Genomic DNA, 24613 nt, shown 5'->3' with positions numbered 1-24613 from the left:
CCCCCCTTTTTTTTTGTGATGAGACTTGTGTGTATATATTTCATAAAATTTATTTTTTGTCTATGTATTGCTTTGCATATAGATGGATTCAACAAGAAGAAATAAAAGAGAGAGAGAGATGGGGAAAAGAGGGGTTCAGCTATGTTTCTAATTTTCATGTACAACAATTTATAGATTCTTTTTGAAAAATATTGGTGGCCCTGAAAAGGGCCGTTATGTTTTGGTGAAAAAAATCACACTTCTTAAGCACGTTCTCCACGGATTCTTCGGGCCAATTGGATATCCTTTGGCATGATGGTTACTCTCTTGGCGTGAATTGCGCACAAGTTGGTATCCTCGAAGAGACCGACCAAGTAGGCTTCGCTGGCTTCCTGTAGGGCCATGACGGCTGAACTCTGGAATCGGAGATCAGTTTTGAAGTCCTGGGCGATTTCACGGACTAATCTCTGGAAGGGGAGTTTCCTGATGAGGAGCTCTGTGCTCTTCTGGTATCTCCTGATTTCTCGGAGAGCGACTGTTCCTGGCCTGTATCTATGTGGTTTCTTGACTCCACCGGTTGCAGGTGCGCTCTTACGGGCGGCCTTGGTGGCAAGTTGTTTTCTTGGAGCTTTACCTCCGGTGGATTTACGTGCAGTTTGCTTTGTTCGTGCCATGATTATTAGCTCTGTGGACGATTTGCTACAGAAAGAATACTTGAAAATTTCGGTGAATGTGTTTTTGTGCTTGCCGGGAGGATTGAAATCACGGTGACGATTGGATCACCACTTACATAAAGCTGGCGTTGATTGGTCCGCATATCTTAAATCTGATTGGACTGATTTGTAAGGGACTTTGACAGTTTTCAATCCATTTTTTACTGAAAAACTGCTCAACCCAAGCTGACAGTAAAAATGCCCCCTTTTTTTCATTCAAAATTACAGTTTCTGATCATCAATCATTGCTCAACAATAGTAAATTAGTGTCACGGTTTCAATATGATAAATCTGAAGAAGAAAAAAATAATAATGAAAAAAGGTCAAAATACATGCAGAAACATTAAGGAAAGGAAAGAAAAATAAAACAGGAAAAAATAAAAATAAAATGCAGTTTGAACACTAACAAAGCGAAATCTAATGCAAAAACAGAAACAAATGGAATTACACATTCCCGACATGACATTGTACGGATCGGCTGAGTTTCTTTATTGTTGTATTATGTCATATTTATGTATATTTAATATAAAAAAAGAAGATGTGGTATGATTTTCGTTTGGGCTTGGCACATTTGTCACATTGTCTGATTGTCGGTGTGCTTACATCGATTCCACATCTTTAATACACAAACAATAAATAAATAAATAAATAAATAAATAAATAAATAAAGACAGAAAGACAGAGAGAGAGAGAGAGATAGATAGAGAGAGAGAGAGAGAGAGAGAGAGAGAGAGAGAGAGAGAGAGAGAGAGAGAGAGAGAGAGAGAGAGAGAGAGAGAGAGAGAGAGAGAGAGAGAGAGAGAGAGAGAGAGATGCTGAAAAAAATGGAAAAAGGAAAAGAATGGAAAGTACATATCATATATAAAAGTGTTGACGAAAGAGATACTGTTAACAAAAACTATAAATAAATTATAATAATAAAAAAACACACACCTTCTCAGATGAATCTAAGCATGCTCGCATCAATAACCAAGAGAGAGAAAGAAGAGAGCAGACTAGTATTAAATATAAATACTATCAGTGTTTTTTTTCCCCCGACAAACTTTATATGATTTAACTGAGCTACTAGTGGGTTCAAAGAGTCAGAAAGTACGACAATAAATGTTCTGATGAAGAAGACTGAAAAAGTTACTAGACTTAGTGTTATGCTATAAGAACTGTACTTAAAATGGGATGCGTTAGAGAGAGAAGAAAAGAAGAATCACGGAAGAAGGGACATCTATATTTTAGACATTTTTTATTTGTTATGTAGTAGAATATATTTTTTTTAATTATGTATGGGGAATAAAGTATTACTAAGATGTACAACAATTTTAGACTCTTTTTGAAAAATATTGGTGGCCCTGAAAAGGGCCGTTGTTAAGTGAGTAATCTGATATATCCACTTTTTACTTGGCAGCTTTCTGGGTCTTCTTTGGTAGAAGTACAGCCTGGATGTTTGGTAGAACACCTCCCTGGGCAATGGTGACACCAGACAAGAGTTTGTTCAACTCTTCGTCGTTTCTGATGGCCAACTGGAGATGACGGGGAATGATTCTGCTCTTCTTGTTGTCACGAGCGGCGTTTCCTGCCAACTCCAATACTTCAGCTGCTAAGTATTCTAGGACAGCTGCGAGGTACACTGGTGCACCGGCACCAACTCTCTCGGCATAGTTTCCTTTCCTCAAAAGTCTGTGGATACGACCGACTGGGAACTGAAGTCCGGCACGGGATGACCTAGACTTTGCCTTTGCTTTTGCTTTTCCTCCTTTTCCTCGTCCTGACATTTTGTTCTATTTGGTTGATCGACACTGAGTAAAGTGATACAATTTTTCTTTAAAATTTAGCTTATATACCCACTAAACGGATTGAACGATGTTTTTATTATACACCAATCAGAACGAAGCTCTCTGCGGGCAGTTAGGCTACCGAACATTCAACATGTTATGGGTGCTCTCTCCGAGGTTCGCGTTCAAGAAAATCTTTCAATCCGTTTTGCCCAGTATATAAACAAATTGAAAATAATTTTTCACCATTACTTATTTGATTATCAAACCAGTAACATGCCACCCAAAGTAGGAACTAAAGGAGCCAAGAAGGCCGTCACCAAGGCAAAGACTGCCAGACCCGGCGGTGACAAGAAAAGGAGGAGGAAGAGACGTGAATCCTATGCTATCTACATCTACAAAGTCTTGAGACAAGTTCACCCCGACACCGGAGTGTCCTCAAAGGCAATGTCCATCATGAACAGCTTCGTCAACGATATATTCGAGAGAATCGCAGCAGAGGCTTCCCGATTGGCACACTACAACAAAAGATCTACCATCACATCCCGGGAGATCCAGACCGCTGTCCGTCTTCTCTTACCCGGAGAATTGGCCAAGCACGCTGTCAGTGAAGGTACCAAAGCCGTCACCAAATACACCAGCAGCAAGTAAACAGTCTGAAGTTTATAACTTCACAAACGGCCCTTTTCAGGGCCACCAACATTTTTCAAAAAGAATTTACATTTGTTGTACATCATGTCAAACTTCTAAACAAAGCTATAAATCCCAACCCCCAGCTATAACTACTTTCAAACTATTTCAATAGTATATGGTTACTTTTCTCTTCTTTCTATCTGTATAACAAATATACGTGTATTTCACTCATTCTGTAGTATTTAATTTGTCAAAACTGCAAAGCGTAAATACATAAATCATGAAGAACAAAACAGTGCTTTCATTCCAATTAATAGAGTTGATAAATTTACGATTTCTTTTGCTTTTCGGGAGAAAAAAAATATTGCGAGAATTATTTTACACGGAAACAAGAACATTACCTAATCTTAAACCACGCAAAAACTTTATAATTGAATATAACAGAATCTACAGATTTTGTGTGTAAAAGTCCGTGCATTTGTTTTGAAATTTTCTCTCTTCATGTAGGCAAATGCACGGACTTGTTGATCTTTGAACGTATTCATAAACCTTCAGAAATATAAATTCTCAAATAAATACAAGAGTAAGAGTAAGGAAGTTAATTAAAAAGAAAGCCAGATATTAAAAAAAAAGGGGGGGGGGGGATAACGAGAGAGAGAGAAAATAGTTGCGGATCAGGATCAGGGAAAACAAGAAAACGGTTGAAAAATTCATGAACATTACAGAAAAGAATAGAAGTGGGAGCAAGCTTTGATTTCAAGATTTAGCTTAAAACGATGTACAACAAATCTAAGATTCTTTTTGAAAAATGTTGGTGGCCCTGAAAAGGGCCGTTGTTGATATTAGCCGGGTGGCTGTTTAACCTCCGAATCCGTACAAGGTACGTCCTTGACGTTTCAAAGCGTAGACAACATCCATGGCAGTGACAGTCTTCCTCTTGGCGTGCTCTGTGTATGTGACAGCATCACGGATGACATTTTCCAAGAAAACTTTAAGGACACCGCGGGTTTCCTCATAGATGAGTCCAGATATACGTTTTACTCCACCTCTTCTTGCTAAACGACGGATGGCTGGCTTGGTGATACCTTGGATGTTATCACGCAACACCTTCCTGTGACGCTTGGCGCCTCCTTTTCCTAGACCTTTACCTCCTTTTCCTCTGCCTGACATGTTTAACTATTTGTGGTGATTAGTTAAATAATACTTTCCGTCTAACAGCGACTCTTTATATATCACCAACGCGGCCGTAAAAGAAGTATCACACATTTTCAGTTAACTGTTGTCTGATTGGCTTACGTTGTTTTATTCCGGGAGGTAACTCCGTACTGCCTTAAACTGTGTACACTTTCAATCCACTTTTTCATTCTAGGTCTGAAAAATATAATAATTCATATCAGACAGTAAATTTTTAAGAAAAAACTATTATTGAACAGAAAAAAACTTTCAATCGGAATAAAAATGACTGAAGGAGACAAAAAAAAAGTTCCAAAATGTGGAAAAGTTTTCATTTTAAGATAGAAAAGTATGATAAATAAATGATAAATGAAAATCACTTTAGACAGTCAAAATTATAAAGATAATTATTTGCTTTCTCTGAACAGATATTTTCATTCAATGTCAATACACATTTCAACTTAATGGAATGGAATTTAGTTGGGAAAAAAAAAACCTCACAGACATATCTAGGAATACTGGTTATCTATTTGTCTACTTGATGTACCCAGAAATTGGATACATCACAGGATTTTACATGCTTGCAGTTTTCTACCTGTCTTTCATAACTCAACATCATCTGTCAAAGCTGTGCTTGCCATCCATCAAAGATCTGCTGCAGGTACTTCAGATCATAAATGAGAGAATGTATGAATAAAACTGTTATTGTTATTACTATTAAAGATTTTTTTCTTTTAGGTATTACAGTGAAGAAAAGAGATGCCCCTGACTGCGGGTAAAACTTCTTATGTGTGCATCTTCCTTTCAGTTTTATTTTTAAACGCCATTCTATATTTATCCACAGTATGACGATGACAATTTCATCAGCCAATCCAATAAAAATGTTAATGCGCACACATGTACTTACTATTCTGAAGACATCTTTTAGCCAGAAAAGTTTATAATAAGTCTGAAAACTACTTTTTATCATATAAAAAAGCTTATAAGTGCAAGATATATGCTTACATGGACTTCCTACAGTGAAATTTTGTGGGGACTACTTGGACCCGTACCGAAATTATATTAATTTAAATAGAAATTTCATGATTTTGTAAACTAGCAGCAAGACAAGACTCTAAAGTGGACAAAATATATTACTACATACATGATAAAAATTTTCTTTACAATTCTGACTGAAAAAGAGCTCTAAATTTTTGATAAAAGTACCCTGTAATATCAGCTTTTCTAAAAGAAATATTCAAATTAATGAATTATACAAGATATTTACACTCTAACTTAAAAAAAAAAAGGTTATATTTTGGCCAGTTGGTGGTTCTCTTTCTTTGGTCTAGACTCCTGGTGTAAATAATACATCAAAAGAAGACAAGACAAAACAAGCGAAGAAAAGAAAAGAACAGAAGAACAGATAGAAACATTCATATGTTGATCTTTTTTTTATATAATGTACTATTTAATATTCTACACACAAGGACATACATGTACCATGATAAACAAACACCCCCCTTTTTTTTTGTGATGAGACTTGTGTGTATATATTTCATAAAATTTATTTTTTGTCTATGTATTGCTTTGCATATAGATGGATTCAACAAGAAGAAATAAAAGAGAGAGAGAGATGGGGAAAAGAGGGGTTCAGCTATGTTTCTAATTTTCATGTACAACAATTTATAGATTCTTTTTGAAAAATATTGGTGGCCCTGAAAAGGGCCGTTATGTTTTGGTGAAAAAAATCACACTTCTTAAGCACGTTCTCCACGGATTCTTCGGGCCAATTGGATATCCTTTGGCATGATGGTTACTCTCTTGGCGTGAATTGCGCACAAGTTGGTATCCTCGAAGAGACCGACCAAGTAGGCTTCGCTGGCTTCCTGTAGGGCCATGACGGCTGAACTCTGGAATCGACAGGTTGTTTGCGACTAGCTAACGCAAAGAAAATAGTGCTTGAAATACACATTTTCTAAATAACGCTTCAGTGCAAATAAAGAGCTATGTGTATATTATCCATTTTAACTTACATCAGTAACAACACAATATGAAGGAAAAAACACTAAAAGGACTTGACAAAAAAATAAAACTTTTTTGAAGAACTATTTTACAGGATGCCGAACCGGAAGTACTCGGCGAAAACCCCCTTAAAATCCCTTGAGGTCAACTTCTACTCGCTTCTACAGGGAAGAATATGGGGTCGATGTATCTTGTTTATAATAGCGAAAAGGGGGCCATAATAACAACCTTCCTTGGTTTCCAATCCAAATATGACATGATCGTTTATTAATTCGTCATCCACACGAAACAATATTTCAACAGAAGTTATAAAACAGATCATGGATGATGCGAGACCCACAGGTTCAGTCGAGACCTTCATGGTATTCAATGTCAATGTTGTTAAAAACACCAACAGAACATATAAAGCAGAAGCCAGGAACTACAGTGAGCACACAACGATTACACGATGAACAAATTCAAAGATATTTAACTTAGTGTAGATTATCTTCGTTATTCATGAAGGCACACATTCGGAAGGATTTGCAAGGCAATAAAAAATGAACATACGCATATATAATATACTAATAGCGGACATCTACTATTATATTATACCTCCTTATCTTTTCTCTAACCAGGAATAAACTAACAAAATTAAGGTGGTTCTTCTGGTGTACCATATTCCCCATGCATGCTCCGAACTGGTTTACATTATTCCTTGTTTATATATGGTCCACTGCTCAGGTGCACTTGACTTGTCTATCTGAAAACACATTTCCTGGTAATAGTGTTTAACATCCAACCAACACATTTCCTGGTAATAGTGTTTAACATCCAACCAAAGGTTTGTCAATACATTTACTATAGGGTTTGTTCTTTGCTAGTTGAGAAGTAATAGTAAATATTTTCCAACGGATTTAGATTTCATTTTTATCCATCTACAATCTTGACAACAAATAAATGAAAAAGAAATTATTATTTCAAAGCAAAGAAATATTTTTTAAGGCTAAGCAAGAAAAGATGAGAAATATTCTTGAAAGTTTCCTCAAATTCTTGTCATTCTTGTCATTTGATAATATTACCAGTTACTTATCAGTAGAGCATCAAAATCTATCCTGTTTCACTTAATTACAGGATTGGAATAAAGATTGACCAATGATTTATTACATATACAAAAATACTTTACTTTTGATATTAATTCCACAAATATGACAAATATTGCATGAATTAATAATTATTAATGTGTTACATATTGATTGTTATAAAACACCAGATTTAGGGGAGGGGAGACCCTTTTCTGGGGAAAATTTGGTTGATTACATTGGAAATCACTGAAGCATATCTGCAGTGTGCCCAATCTTGGGCATCATGAATATAATTAATTCTGGTTCACTCACTGCTGACACCTACAACATTAATTGGTAATATTTACACATAAAACAATCAATATCAGGCCATTAACATCTGACTTATAAATATGAGACACTAAAAAATTCAAAATATTTTTATGCATGTATAAAATATATACTTAATAAACTTCTCATTTAAACCATGATAAAATGTTGTACTCCCAATTCCTTAAAATGACTATGTTCTTAATTAATGACATAATCAATAAAAGTTCTTAATTAATGACTTAAAAAATATATGTACTTAATTAATAACATAATCATTACATGTAAATAATTTATGACATAAATATGTAAATAATTTATGACATTACCTTCTTATAGCATCTGATACTATTATTAACTAACAAAATATAATTTCCCCTCATTTAGTTTATATTCATAAGTTAAGGGGGGATGGGGGTAGGCAGAGTTCCAGGGACCCTGGGCTGGCTATATGATTTATTAATGCAATGTCCCAGTCATAAAATTGCGTCAACCTTACTCTAACTTATCTCTTTTTCTCCATTGATGCTATCACAGAATTTGAACTTATCAGCAACCCGATATTGTGTCTGGTCACCCTTCCACATGGCCAAATTTAGTAGTTTAACTGTTGTCCAGTGTTATTTTTTGGTTTATGTTGGACTAGTTTGTCCTATTTTTGTTTGTAATGGCTGTCAGTTCCCATTAGCTTATGTTCTTGAATGTTATGTATTTGCCTACTCCTGTTCTTCCCTATTTTTTACTTCACAATTTTGTTTGTCTTACTTCTCCATTCTCAATCTATTTTACAGTATAAAGTGCTACAGGTTACTGTATTCTTAATCTAGAACATCTTTATAATACTGTATCTCAAATCTTTTGTAACCCATATTCTCTTACTCATCTTAAATGTATTGAGAGGCACAGTCTTGTTCATCCTACTGCAACTTTAATCTGTTGAAAAACACATTCTTGTACATCTTGCAGTCTTGTAAATCCACGGGGAGGCTTCCATGCATTGGAACCCCCTTTTTGCATTTGAATGGGCATATAATTGGAACCCCCTTTCACCTGGAGTGGGACCCCCCTTTTTAAAAAGGCTGGGCAGTACAACGGGACATATAGTTGGAACCCCTTTTCACGACCCCCATCCCTTTTCATGCTTATTCTAGAGAACAAAACACATCTTACTACATTTTTTTGTCAGATTTGAAACAGTTCAAAACAACAAATGAATTTTCTTTTTATATTAGATTCAATGTGCATTATTTGAGAGTTGAAATTACTCATTTTTATGTAGTATATTTTTCTGGAATCTTGAGGTTTCAATAGTTGTAAATATATGTAACAATTATTTCCAACAAACTTTGTAGTTATTCATCAAACACACAGAAATGTAAATTTTATCAGTAATGCATGGTTTTCAGAGACAGGTTTTATGTAGGTTCATCTTAAACTGGTCCGCTGCTCCTATATGTCAGTGCAGATTTAAGTGAACACAACAGGGGTCCAGTTTATCTTGATTTATTGTTAATGTTGTATTTTATTAGACTCTCTAGTCTCTACATCTATAATTGCCATCTATACATCTAAAATTGCCAATATTGGGGTCTATCAGGTTACTCTACACTCTAAATTAATATCAAATTATATTGGTGTTTTTTTTTTAAGACAAGTCAATTTCAAGACTACAACCTTAACAGTTCAATATAAATTGTTTATAAATAAGGGGATGTCATCCTTTGTAAACATTGTCTCGTAGTGATGCCTTCTAATTTTTTTCCTTATAGTGTAATGGATGAGATGCTTTAATTTCGAGTGAGTCTCCTCATGGGGTTAGTGAATATGTGATTATTTGGTTGTGTTTATAGTGATTAATTTGGTTGTGTTTATAGTGATTATTTGGTTGTGTTTATAGTGATTAATTTGGTTGTGTTTATAGTGATTATTTGGTTGTGTTTATAGTGATTAATTTGGTTGTGTTTATAGTGATTAATTTGGTTGTGTTTATAGTGATTAATTTGGTTGTGTTTATAGTGATTATTTGGTTGTGTTTATAGTGATTATTTGGTTGTGTTTATAGTGATTAATTTGGTTGTGTTTATAGTGATTAATTTGGTTGTGTTTATAGTGATTAATTTGGTTGTGTTTATAGTGACTATTTGGGTGTGTTTATAGTGATTATTTGGTTGTGTTTATAGTGATTAATTTGGTTGTGTTTATAGTGATTAATTTGGTTGTGTTTATAGTGATTAATTTGGTTGTGTTTATAGTGATTATTTGGTTGTGTTTATAGTGATTATTTGGTTGTGTTTATAGTGATTATTTGGTTGTGTTTATAGTGATTAATTTGGTTGTGTTTATAGTGATTAATTTGGGTGTGTTTATAGTGATTATTTGGGTGTGTTTATAGTGATTATTTGGTTGTGTTTATAGTGATTATTTGGTTGTGTTTATAGTGATTAATTTGGTTGTGTTTATAGTGATTAATTTGGTTGTGTTTATAGTGATTATTTGGTTGTGTGTTATAATAGTGATTAATTTGGTTGTGTTTATAGTGATTAATTTGGTTGTGTTTATAGTGATTATTTGGTTGTGTTTATAGTGATTATTTGATTACCAGACAAATATTTGGTGATTACTAGTATTTGATTACTTTGTTTAAAAAATAATTAATGATTGTTTGATTATATTGGCAAAATAATTGTGATTTAATATTGGATAACTTGGACACACTCCTTGAGGGGCCTCTGGAAACAGTTCATAATTGGCTATTTACCAGGATGCTATATGAAATGTAGGGAGAACACTGGGACTCATGTGCAGAGCAGTGCAGTGCGGATCCAGGGGCGGGTCTGGGGTTGGAACCCCCTTTTTTTTGACAATCAGTGCATTTGAATGGGAGCATATAGTTTGAACCCCCTTTTACTCTGGGTTGGGAACCCCCATTTTTGAAATGGCTGGATCCATGTTTTATTTGTATTTCAATGTAATTGTAATGAAAATTGAATGGCTGCTTTGATTGTGAAATATATATTTTCTCTGTAATGTATGTATTGATATTTGTTCTTGTCTGAAATATGTATGGAATATTTGCCACTGGACATTAAGCAAGGAATAAATTGGTATTACAGTGAAGGATCCAGGGGTTGGAAACCCCCTTTTCTTTGGACAATCACTAAATTTGAATGGGGACATAAAGTTGGAATACCCTCCTTTTTTAAAATGACTGGATCCGCCCCTGTATTACCAGTGGGTGGCACATGTCATGTCCTTGGAGATCAGTTGGACTAACCATGTCAGTCTGGGTCTAGGTATTTTAACTTTCAAAGTTTTATTGTTAAAATCTGTGAAAATTTCACTTTAAAGGCAGATATTATATTTTTGATTTGAAATTAGAAAACAAACCTATCACAATTCTACAAAAATTATTTGGACCCACAATAGCATTGCAGATTCATAAGTTACATGTTTTTAAAGTATTGCCATTCTAAATCAACTTTGTATTTTATTATTGTTTTTCTGGTCAGCTAAATTCTTGAATTGTCTTTTCTTACAAATTTTACCAATAACTAAACAAGCACTCTTTTAGGTTTATTAAAAATTTGTTTAAAGTGTTTGTATAAATGTGTTGATGGTCAACCAAATTCTTGAATTGTCTTTTTTTACAAATTTTGCCAATAACTAAGCAATCTTTTAGTGGATTTAAACATTTGTGTTGTTAAAAAATAAAATTTGCAAAGGTAAAGATGATTTATATAATGCATATGTGCATATGTGCATGTATTCACATCTTTAAATAATAATTGTATAACAAAGATATCTTTGAGAACTTTATATTGGGAGGGAGGGCTTTTCTTCCATTATCCTCCCTCCCATATTTGTCTTCCCTTTTATAATTATAAGATTATTTTTTTTATATAAATTTCATGTATCAATATCTTTTGTAAAATATTGTCATTTAACAATTGTGTACTTTAAATTTCAGGGATTCTTTTGGTATCTTAATTACGTTAGGACCAGAGGCAAGACCCTTTTATTGTGATTTGAAAGGAAGAATAGATATAGCACAACAATTGATAAGGTACATAACCTAACTACTTTATTAATTAGAATTTAAAAATTATGTTATCCTCTTCAGCAGCTCTAAATTGTAATGCAGTGGCTAATCTAGAACTTTTCCTAAGGAGGCCCTGACTGACCTAAGGTGGGGGCCGCTCCAGTCATGCTTCAATGATTCCCTATATAATCAACAAAATTTTTCCCACAAAAGCCTGATTTTGGTCTCAAATTTCAGGTTCATGTAACAAAAGATTTTGGACACTTTTTTAAACACTTAACTGTTTATTTTAATTTATTCAATTAGTTAATGTGAAAGATTTTAACTGATTAAGTAATTCAAATCGCTCTGATTCAAGCTAAAATATGCAACATCAAATATGCCAAAAAAACTTCACTTTTGAGGTGTTTTTTGTCAACAATGAAAGTAGCCGCATCAGTGTTCATCCTCAATCTTTAAAAATGTTATGTATTATCATCAAATACAACATACATTTCAATATTATGAATGAACACGAATGCGCCCACTTTCATTTAAGACGAAAACTGTCTAAAATCTAACTTAATTTGTGAAGATTTCAGTAATTTAGCATGACTTAATGATGCTAGTACCCAATATATGTGCATTGCATGGCCAAAACCAGACCATATTTATCTAGCAGAAGCATTCTACTTTCCAGTTAATAGCTAAAATATTACATTTTCACAATTTTGTTAAACTGCTATATTATGGGACCAAAATGGGGACTTGCTGAACCTTCTCCTTTCTGCTGTAAGCACAAACTATTGGAATGGGACTCACAAACTGAATGTTTATCAAAGCCTTTGATAAACATTCAGTTTGTGTTTAAGCCCTTAACAAAAACTATGTTAATGTTAAGGTCCCATCAAAGATTTACCTTTCAAAGTATGGGAATCTCTTTGTTTATTTTTTGCATAACATGTTAAAATAGGGTAAAAGGTAAATGAAGTTATAGTCATATCATCCTGTACAAATGTTCAGTATACTCTTTGTGCCATATGAGGGTTTGGACCCAAATTTTGCAGTTGACTGAGCAAAAAATGATAAAAAGTAGGAAGAATCCCTGATATCTTGTAAACACATCCTATAGTTTATTATATAATTGATATAGTATTGATAAGGGGCAGATCCAGCCATTTTAAAGAATGGGGTTTCCCAACCTATGATACAAAGGGAGTGTTTTCCAGGTATATGTCCCCATTCAAATGATTGCCCAAAAAAATGGGGGTTAGAGGGGGTTGCAAGAACCCCCTCTCTGGAATTGATTGTTGATTGTGATTTACTATGTAATTGAAATTTCTTTTTTGGTTTAAAATACTCTTAAACATGTGTTGTATTATGAATTAACATTCTGATTAAACTAATAATTATCAAAATTCAAATTTATTGCATTTTGTCATTTTTTTAAAATGTACATCAGAGTGTTCTAAGGTTACTTACTATCTTTTTAAAAGTTTAACAAGAAATATCTCTACCTTACATTCATTTATAAAGAAAAAACACAATACAATTTGGTCCATTTTAATCTCAAAGAATTTCTGTTGCAATGTCTGTAACAGTTTTAAAACAAGAGGCTACTGTTTTTTTAATTTTCTTATAGGGAGACAACCAACTCTATGTTTTCCTGGTTTGTGGCAGTGTTATCATCAAACCACTGTATTACACCACTCAGTTACTTTTTAAAACCAGGACATTTGACCATTAAAAAGTTTGAAAAACAGGACATAGTATAAACAAGACACAGATTCAGTGATAAAAGGTAAGCTATACATGCATGAAGTTAGAAAAACCAGAAACTTTATTAAGAGGATCAAGATTCTTTTAAAATGACAGGGCATATGGAAATTCATCCTCGAAAACCCAAAAAATAGTTAAGGTTAAAGTACTCATGTATTCTTTAAATTCCACAAGGTCATATCAAATAAATAATGTAAAAAAAGATTTATGACAATGAATATGATCACAAAAAAGAAGCTTTATGATATTAAACACATATATGATAAAAATAAAGGTCCCAGTGTTCTATTATTTATGAGCATTCTGGTTTGCTTTTATAGATATTTACTGTATCACCCAAAACAACTTATTTTGTATAAATGTGTTTTAATATAAAAAAAAACTAAGCTACCAATAAATCATTGAGAAAACCTCACCTCCTACTTGACAAATCTTTAAATTACTGATTTCGATGATAATAAGTTTCCCATTTAATGTCTCAATGAAGCCATACATAAATTTCTGAGTTGTTTATTGTCAAAACAGTTATACAAACATTGAATAGTTAATTAGAATGATCATAGGATGCCAAATCAGACAATCAAGCCATAGCTATTTGTATTTAATTGTTGTCTTTACTGGCAAATAAATGTTTCCTAATTAACAAGTGTCATCAAAGGTATTTGCAAATGAAACCAATTTAAGCATTATGCAATAATTTCCCTTGAAAGGGTAGTACATTTTTCGTTTTTGTCCTTTCCAAAAAGAAATGTTAGAACTGTTGTTTTTGTATTCACTTTAAACAGAGACATATAATACAATGTATTATATGTCTCTGCTTTAAATCAGAAAATTGGAATGAAAAAAATAGTGGTTTTACTATGATGCAACAAGGATTAGAATAGTAATACAAATCCTTCGAGTCACTAAAGATCAGTTCATTTATAAAATGACATTATATACTTATGGGAAAAGGGAAATAACTGTTGAATTATTTTATCATGCAAGTTTTTAATTTTAAGATGAAATAATTAGATTGATGATGAAATGATTTCTAATATAAAACAGCAAAAATTAAAAAAAAACTTTCTCAATTTATTAAAAAAATTATAACAGAAAACAAAAAAATATTCCAAATATTTGATCCACACAATCAGTTGTTTGATAAAAATAAGGAACCATGGAAAAAACATAGCAGTTGCAGATCCAGGGGGAGGGGTCTGGGGTTTGAACTCCCCTTTTTCTTGGACTGTCAATGCATTTGAATAGGGACACATAGTTGGATCCCCCCTTTTTATAATGGATAGATCCGTCCCTGCATACAAAAATAATTTGAAGATTCATCATAAATAAAGCAATCTTTACAAAGTTTAAATAAATTTATATGTCTATTATTGTAGATTTTTGTACAAATAATATCTGGTATAATTCATTATAGCCAACTGTGACAAAGTATGAGTATAATTTTTGGAATAAAAATAACAGCAGAGGAACAAAGATTCCTCTCATATATAATTGACAATATGTACACTGTTAATGAAAATGATTGTCATATTTGGCAAGATAACATCACCGATGATGGCTATCCATCTCTCAGATTAACTTTTAGGGGGAAAAGGGTTGCCATACGGGCACACAGTCTTGTTTTTTATTTGTCAAATTATGCTGATCCGTTGAACCCTAAAGTTCATGTCAGTCATGTTTGCCACGAGAAACTTTGTGTAAATGTTTTACATCTTAGCTATGAACCTGCAGTTGTCAATGCTCAGAGAAATTCTTGTTACCGAGCACATAAATGCTTTGGACACATTGGTTATAAGAATTGTATAGTGTTAACAAAAAGGCAAGTAATGATTCAGTTTGAAATTTGAATTATAGACAAAATAATATCAGTTTTTGGTAGAATAGAAACAAAATAATATTAGTTTTTGATATAATGGAAACAAAATAATATCATTTTTTTTGTAGAATAGAAACCAAATAATATCAGTTTTCTGTAGATTAGAAACAAAATAATAATAATATCAGTTTTTTGTAGAATAGAAACAAAATAGTATTTGTTATTGGTAGAATAGAAACTTGTACAGTTCAGTTTAGACACACACTGTTTACTTCTTTAGTGGTTTGTGGAATTTGAGACACATGACATGGTATACACATTATAAGTTTAGTGATTTTATGGACAAAGTTTATATATGCCAATTGATATTATATTTCAGTAAGGCAATTTTTCAGATTCTTATTTTTAGTTCAAAGTTTTAGCAGAAATTCAAAAAATTAAATTGAACAAAAGTTACAATAAGTTAGTTTCCAACTTTTTTTAAACACAAAAGAACATGGAATATTCTTCTTTTGTATGATAATTTTTATAGTTACACGTTGCATAGAAAAAAGAAGAGCCCTATTGCTTTTAAAGTCACTAGGTCAATGGCCAAGGTTACACCAGCAGTTGGTAGAAGATAAAATTATTTAAGTGATTATTTGGGATGCTCAACATTATTCGTTTAAAGATTTGATTCCAAATACAAAATTGTTATCATATAGTTTGTAGAGAATTAAATTTATGTCATCTTTTTAGCTCACCTGTCCCGAAGGGACAAGTGAGCTTATTAGACCGTTGGTTTTCCCGTTTGAATGGTTTTACACCAGTAATTTTGGGGCCCTTTATAGCTTGTTGTTCGGTGTGAGCCAAGGCTCCGTGTTGAAGGCCGTACTTTAACCTATAATGGTTTAATTTTTAAATTGTTATTTGGATGGAGAGTTGTCTCATTGGCACTCACACCACATCTTCCTATATCTATATTATGCCATCACTTGGCGTCCGTTGTCGTCTGTCGTCCGTCGTCGTCCTTCGTCGTCTGTCGTCGTAAACTATTTCAAGAATCTTCTCCTCTGAAACTACTGGGCCAAATACTTTCAAACTTTAACTGAATGTTCCTTAGGGTATCTAATATATAAATTGTATCCGAAGTTTTGATCTATCAACAAACATGGTCGCCATTGCTAAAAATACAACATAGGGGTCAAATGCAGTTTTTGGCTTACAACTCAAAAACCAAAGCATTTAGAGCAAATCTGACAGAGGTAATATTGTTTATGAGGTCAAGATCTATCTGCCCTGAAAGTTTCAGATGAATCAGACAACCCGTTGTTGGGTTGCTGCCCCTGAATTGGTAATTTTAAGGAAATTTTGCTGTTTTTGGTTATCTTGAATATTATTATAGATAGAGATAAACTGTAAACAGGAATAATGTTCAGCAAAGTAAGATTTACAAAGAAGTCAACATGATGGAAATGGTCAGTTGACCCCTTTAGGAGTTATTGCCCTTTATAGTCAATTTTAACCATTTTTCGTAAATCTTAGAAATCTTTTACAAAAATCTTCTCCTCTGAGACTACTTGGCAAAATACTTCCAAACTTTAACTGAATGTTCCTTAGGGTATCTAGTTTGAAAATTGTATCCGAAGTTATGATCTATTAACAAACATGGTCGCCATTGCTAAAAATAGAACATAGGGGTCAAATGCAGTTTTTGGCTTATAACTCAAAAACCAAAGCATTTAGAGCAAATCTGACCCGGGGTTATATTGTTTATGAGGTCAAGATCTATCTGCCCTGAAATTATCAGATGAATCAGACAACCTGTTGTTGGGTTGCTGCCCCTGAATTGATAATTTTAAGGAAATTTTGTTGTTTTTGGTTATTATCTTGAATATTATTATAGATAGAGATAAACTGTAAACAGCAATAATGTTCAGCAAAGTAAGATTTACAAATAAGTCAACATGACGGAAATGGTCAGTTGACCCCTTTAGGAGATATTGCCCTTTATAGTCAATTTTTAACCATTTTTCGTAAATCTTAGAAATCTTTTACAAAAATCTTCTCCTCTGAAACTACTGGGCCAAATACTTCCAAACTTTAACTGAATGATCCTTAGGTTATCTAGTTTGTAAATTGTATCCGAAGTTATGATCTATCAACAAACATGGTCGCCATTGCTAAAATTAGAACATAGGGGTCAAATGCAGTTTTTGGCTTATAACTCAAAAACCGAAGCATTTAGAGCAAATCTGACATGGGTAATATTGTTTATCAGGTCAAGATCTATCTGCCCTGAAATTTTCAGATGAATCAGACAACCTGTTGTTGGGTTGCTGCCCCTGAATTGATAATTTTAAGGAAATTTTGCTGTTTTTGTTTATTATCTTGAATATAATTATAAATAGAAATAAACTGTAAACAGCAATAATGTTCAGCAAAGTAAGATCTTCAATTAAGTCAATTTGACCAAAATTGTCAATTGACCCCTTAAGGAGTTATTGCCCTTTAAAGACTTTTTTCACAATTTGTTCATCATGTTGACTTACTTTAAAAAATCTTCTCCTCTGAAACTGCTGAAATTTCAGCCAAACTTAGGCTAAATGGTTTCAGAGTATCTGGTATAAATTTTATATTTTATTTCCTTGTATGTCAAGAAACATAGCTACTATGGCTAAATAGAACATAGGAGAAAATGATTATTTTTTTTGGGGGCTTTTGAAGAAAATAGGACGATCCAAAAAACATTTAAATAAATTGAAAAGCCAAAATAATCATTGATGAGAGATTTAACCAAAAGAATTAAGGTGAGCGATTCAGGCTCTTGAGAGCCTCTTGTCTATTAATGCGGAACATATCCTCCTTTATTTACAACTTTTATAGAATGTAAATGATTTAGAGCCGAGCATATTGTATAAAGCCTATCTATTGTTTAAGCCTCTATGTTGCCCTTTATATATTCTTTGAATTTTTTGTTGTTATGTCACTGTCTCATTGTAGTATATATACCTTACATTGGAGCCATTTTTTGGTTAAATATGGTATTTTTTAGTGATTCTTTGTTATATTTATTTTTACATATTTGTCATGTTAAAATCCTCCATCAGATATCTTCTAAATCACTGTTCTTTATGAAATAAAGTTTGAATAGTTAACGTCTTTGTTTTATCTTTTTTTTATGAATATAATTATGAAATAAAAAGGCATGTAAGAAAGAGAAAAAGGTTAATGTTATACTAATTTATCCCTAACAATGTCAGAAAACTATAATTGATCCAGTGTCAGTCCATACTATAAAAAAATAGGTAGTAAAATTGAGAATGGAAATGAGGAATGTGTCAAAGAGACAACAACCCGACCAAATAAAAAACCAACAGCAGAAGGTCACCTACAGGTCTTCAATGCAGCAAGAAATTCCCACACCCGGAGGCGTCCTTCAGCTGGCCCCTAAACAAATATATACTAGTTCAGTGATAATTAACGCCATGCTAATTTCCAAATTGTACACAAGAAACTAAAATTAAAATAATACAAGACTAACAAAGGCCAGAGGCTCCTGACTTGGGACAGGCGCAAAAATGTGGCGGGGTTAAACATGTTTGTGAGATCTCAACCCTCCCCCTATACCTCTAACCAATGTAGAAAAGTAAACGCATAACAATACGCACATTAAAATTCAGTTCAAGAGAAGTCTGAGTCTGATGTCAGAAGATGTAACCAAAGAAAATAAAGAAAATGACAATAATACATAAATAACAACAGACTACTAGCAGTTAACTGACATGCCAGCTCCAGACTTCAATTAAACTGACTAAAAGTCTTTATTATACGACTAACAACAATCCTACCAAGTATGAGACTCGCTGTCAAACGTGTGTTCACAAGTAGCTTGTCATTGTTGTTCAATAGTCTAAATACATTATTGTATGCCTTTTCAAAGCCACATAACTCTCATCTACCAATTTTCAATAAAAATTACCCTGAAAATGTGAAATATTAGATTTAAAATGCTTTCCCAACCAAGTATATAAATATATTCAACTTTTTTTTTAATTTGAAGTTTCATGACTTTAAACAATATTGAACACACGTTCATCTTGCAGATTGGCGGCAAACTTTTACTGGAATCCATCCAATATGGTTTCTAATAAGAAGTGGCAACAGACGGACGAAAGCCTTAATCAGCTTATAGAGCTCTCTATTTACCACTTGCATGGAGAGGGTATACTGAAATAAACCAATAACACTCAACTAATTCAATCTGTAAATGATGAGAAAAAAGTTGTTTGCTGAGGAATACATACCAAAAATATCAACACTCTAGTTTGAAAAAATTTAAGCACGCTTTTTACTAAAGCTAAAAAAAAATTGTATATCCAAATTAGAAAAAATTTGAAAATCCTATAGATGCTTTAAGGGAGAAGAGGGATAAGATGAAAATGTTCATGATCAGAATAGTATCATACATTTAAAAATTTGTAAGGGTTCTGTTTTAAAAACTTTAACTGCAGACTGTATGTAATGTTAACTGGGAAAATTATTCAAATTTCAAAAACTTTATTGAGTGAATATTTGTGGATGCCACAAATGCCAGCCGATTTGGGGACGGCAGAATGTAGGATTGCTATGTCTCACTTTTTTTACTTAAAGTCAAAGGCTCAACAAAAAGAAGATGTGGTATGATTGCCAATGACACATCTCTCCACAAGAGACCAAATGACACAGAAATTTAGAGCTAAAGGTCTGTATAGCCTTCAACAATGAGCATAGCCCATACTGCATAGTCAAGTATGAAATCCCTAAAATCAAGCAATGTTCATGGTCATGATTAACTACTTAGACAACTTGGCCACAGAAGCTGCTGAATAAATACCATTACTTTTATCATTGCCTCATTGGGAAAATTTGAAATTGGATGGAAATTCTGATTCAAAGATTATGCAACCCATTTGTTTAGATATACGACCAATTGATCAGAGTAGTATCATACATTTATTAAGGGACTTTCAACTTCAAAGTAGATTCTAAAAAGTTGTAACACTACCATTGATTTTCCCCTATCAGACTTTGTTAAATTTGCACTTTTCAGAAAATTATGCAGAATTTATCTTTGTTCCAACTAAAAAAATACTTGGCATGAGTAAAGTGTTATGCTGTCCAGTACTGTCATGGACAAATTTTTACATAACATTTCATTGCATATAAGAAAATAACCATCACTGGAAGTTATAAAAAAAACAAATCACATTTTCACCTCTTTTTTTAACTGTGTACAAGCTTTAGTAACCTTATAACCTCAAGTTATCAAAATATTCTACAGAAACCCCAAATCGAAAATAATGGTGCTTTGAAATTTAAATGTATATGTTTATGACTCAGAAATTTTTTACTGCAATTTAATGTAGGATTAATTACCTACAAAATCAGGGGAATATTTTCTACTTATTTTCATATGCAACCGGATTCGAGGTACAATGATTTGGTGGTATTTCATCTAAATGATCACAGAAGGTTTAGTATCTATCTAACAGCTAATAATGTCGATAATGTATCCATAAAACCAAATAATGACTCTGTAAGGATCCTTGCTGGTTGGTGCAAAAAAGATTCATTTACATTAAAAATCCCTTTTTGGTCTTAAAGCTGTATATAATTTTTACATTTTTTAGTTTTTATATCATTTTATTTCTATAAATATTCACAATGATATAGATATACATGTTTAACATATTATCTCAATGAATAAAGAAATTTCTTATTGAATTGGTAGAATTTGAATACTGTTAGACTGAATTATATTTCCAATGGTTATATACTGCATCTAATTTACTACACACAAACATAAGATGTGGTATTATTGCCAATGAGACAATTCTCCACTACAGACCAAATTTAAGTTTTAAACTATTATCTGGTCACTGTACATACTTCAACAATGAGCAAAACCCCTACCACTAGTTAGTTAGAAAAGGTCCCAAAAATGACAAAAGAAAACAATTCTAATGAAAAAGCTATTCTATCTTCAATAACTAACTATTTACAAATTACCTGCATTTTTATAATACATTGAAGTGGTATTGGTGTATTTGTAATATTTTCAATCAATATAATTATTGCAATTACAATTTATATAATGTATCCTTATTTCAAACTATATTCTGGTACTTACAAGTTTCTTCACTCTTATTCCTTCCAAAGTGTGCAAATTATAGTACTCACACAGTCTATATGTCATTTAAATTTTTTTTGCTCATGAGTAGACTTAAAAGTTCCAGTATAGCACTTACATATCCCTGGACAGTTCAGGTACACCTGACAACTACTCACAAACTTCTTTAACATTATAAAATACATGACCAGTAGATGACCTTGGGAATTTTTTAGTTTTTAAAATTTCAGTTCATAAATTGTTTATTAAATATATATGTATATATTTTGATCCAAATACAAGATTTATTTTTCAGCAAATCCAATATTTCATTTTATAAAAAAAAATTTAATATCTATATGAATAATTCATATTTTCAATTGTCTCTTGAATTTTATTTTTGTACTCATAGTCCATTAAATCATGAAAAAATATTATGAAAATATTATTCTTAACTTGCATTCCCTTTCCCTTAAATCCTTTAGCAATTTGAAATGGTAGTTTAAATAGCGTGTTTTAAGTATATAAAACATTTTTTTATTACTTTAGTCAAATAATTGTTTGCTTCATATTATAAACAACTGTATAAAGAGGAACAACTCTACTATAAATTGTCAACTATAGTGCGATCATTCTTGAGAAGCAAAACTTAAATAAAAACTTTTATTTCTTTCTTTATTCAGATATCAAATAAATTCTATTAATTTCTCTGAAAAATATCTATATTTAAATCATAGCTGTAAGAAATATTGTTGAGATCAGATAATATAATACCAGAAATTGGTATCTCTAATATTTTGCCATATATAACCTATTTAAAAAGCATCTGGTTCTCTCATCCAATTTAGTTATTGTTTTACTTTGGTAGGAACTGTTTTATTTCAGATGAAGCTCTATAGTTGGAGGGGGCAATCTAGGAATTGTTGTATTTCGGATGAAGCTCTATAGGTTGGAGGGGGGTTCTTGGAATTGTTTAATTTCGGATGAAGCTCTTTAGGTGGGGTGGGGGTGGTGGGTACAATCTAGAAATTGTTTTATTTCGGATGAAGTTCTATTAGGGGGGGGGGGGGGAGGGGGACAATCTAGGATTTGCTTATTTAGGATGAAGCTCTTTAGATTGGGGGGGGGGGGTCTAGGAATTGTTTTATTTTGGAAAAAGCTGTATAGTTGGGGCCTGTGCCTCTCCTTACTTCACTGCAAATGGACTCTGCATAAGCATACAGTTTACTTAACTAGAAAATTTCATGGTAGGATATTAGAGGTTGAAATATTTTTTTTTTTTATGCCCCACCTACGATAGAAGAGGGGCATTATGTTTTCTGGTATGTGCGTCTTTTGTTCGTCCATCCGTTTGTCTGTTCGTCTGTTCCTCCGTTTGTCCCTCTTCAGGTTAAAGTTTTTGATGAAGTTGAAGTCCAAACAACTTGAAACTTAGTACACATGTTCCCCATTGTGATATGATCTTTCTAGTTTTAATGCCAAACTAAAGTTTTGACCCCAATTTCAATGTCCACTGAACATAGAAAATGGTAGTGCAAAGTTCAAGTTAAAGTTTTTGGTCAAGGTAGTTTTTGTTGAAGTTGAAGTCACATTAACTTGAAACTTAGTACACTTGTTCCCTATAATATGATCGTCTAATTGTAATTCCAAACTAAAGTTTTGATCTCAATTTCATGGTCCACTGAATATGGAAAATGATAGTGCAAGTGCACAGGCACTCTTCTCAGATTATTTTTTTTCTGAGACAACTGGGGCATCAGTGTACTATGGACACATTCTTGTTTGGAATAAACTTAATCAGAATTTGATTCTTCATCAAAAATGCCTATCTCACTTTATTCATAAATCAAATCTAAATGTATTGTGTTATGTTGTCATCTCCAGACTTCATTTTCCAGTGGTGGTCCAGGTTTCCCAGACCATTATTTTGGATGGCCTCTATTATGACAAGACCTACCTATGTATTTATTGTTAACTTGTTCTTTAACATGCATGAAATATTTGCCACTGGACATTGAAGTTTATGAAAGGAAAACCATGTCTTGTCCTGAACATGCATGAAATATTTGCCACTGGACATTGAAGTTAATTGAAGGAAGTGCTCTTTCACTTTTTATTTTTTTTTTGCTTTATTGTTCCACAGTTATAGGAATTTGACAGTTTGAATTTAGGCATTTTTCACAAATCACATTCTTACTGCAATATGTTTGGTTGGTTACATTAAATTTTTTAATTATTGTTGTGATTAATGAAAGGAAGGTCCCTTTGAGATTTTTTTAAATTTTTTTCGTTTTTTCTGTTCCCAAATTTTAGAACCTTAATCATCATAATAGGTTTTCTTGAATTGATCTTCTGAATATTTGTGTGCCTAAGAATATCCTCATGCAAGTTTTTCTTAAGAGCAATTTTATTTGTCTCTGATTAAAGTTGCTTTCTAAATCACCCCAATTAATTTTTGGAACAATTTCAATGTGCAAAATAAAGGCATATTATGCACTCTTGGTAGAGCTGTTTATTGCTATTTCTTGTTGTTACTGATTCTATTTCTTTTATTTGTTTACATTAAAACAAAGACTTGTAGTTTTTCTTACAAGATCCACACAAAACTCATAATTGAGCAGGTGCTGCAAATTTTTTTGGACTAGCATGGTTTACAATGTTATTTTTCTAAAATTTCATCCTTTTGTATCTTTAGTTTTACCAAACATGAAATACTGGATACTCCAAAAGGAGATTGATATTTGTGATTGGGAAGGGGCTTGGTAATTTTCAACTTTGAAATAAGGGGTCTTTTACTGATTCTGTTTTTTTAGGTTGGATGCTAATAATTATAAAGGAGAACTTTCAATATTTTGTTTCAGGTCCCACAAATGAATGAAAATAATGTTCTAGTTTACGAGGTGCAGTCTCCAAGAAGACATGTAACTACCAGGACACTTTGTTCTGATCCCCAGCTGGCCAAGCCTTTGGTCTAACTCCTTAATGCTGTATATTCAGCTGAGGAGCTTAAAATACCAAATTTAAAGTCTTTTAGTTTGACCTGGCTCAGGTTTCAAGTCATCAACCATCCGCACTAGTGGCAAGGACCACAAGACCATCCATGCAGGTGAATCAAACTGGATCAATAAGATTTGGTATCTTGGTAATTTTGTTGAAAAATGACTTAGTTCCCTTGTATGGATACTTGAAAGATTGGTGAAATTCCCCATACCATCTCCAAAGTAGC

General features: G+C 32.8%; 2 protein-coding genes across 2 annotated transcripts; both read right to left on the bottom strand.

Moving 5' to 3' along the window:
• Positions 1-135: 135 nt before the first annotated feature.
• On the bottom strand, positions 136-1109 carry LOC139522462 (histone H3). Its single transcript, XM_071315964.1, has one exon. It carries the CDS (start codon positions 651-653, stop codon positions 243-245), a length of 411 nt encoding a protein of 136 aa, XP_071172065.1. The 5' UTR covers positions 654-1109; the 3' UTR covers positions 136-242.
• A 2793-nt stretch (positions 1110-3902) lies between these two features.
• On the bottom strand, positions 3903-7037 carry LOC139524102 (histone H4). The gene is made up of 2 exons (XM_071318671.1): positions 6863-7037; positions 3903-4462 (listed from the first exon to the last, which is right to left on the bottom strand). The coding sequence occupies exon 2, from the start codon at positions 4259-4261 to the stop codon at positions 3950-3952; it is 312 nt and encodes a 103-aa protein (XP_071174772.1). The 5' UTR covers positions 4262-4462; positions 6863-7037; the 3' UTR covers positions 3903-3949.
• Between the last annotated feature and the right edge of the window lie 17576 nt (positions 7038-24613).

This window comes from Mytilus edulis, chromosome 5 (assembly GCF_963676685.1).
Source record: "Mytilus edulis chromosome 5, xbMytEdul2.2, whole genome shotgun sequence".
Lineage (NCBI taxonomy): Eukaryota > Metazoa > Mollusca > Bivalvia > Mytilida > Mytilidae > Mytilus > Mytilus edulis.
Note: the sequence above shows the minus strand (reverse complement) of the source record. Positions and strands in the feature narration are given on the sequence as shown.

Bases quoted from the DNA above. Each gene is read 5' to 3' on its own strand.
- LOC139522462 (XM_071315964.1), bottom strand. From the start codon at position 653: ATGGCACGAACAAAGCAAACTGCACGTAAATCCACCGGAGGTAAAGCT.
- LOC139524102 (XM_071318671.1), bottom strand. From the start codon at position 4,261: ATGTCAGGCAGAGGAAAAGGAGGTAAAGGTCTAGGAAAAGGAGGCGCC.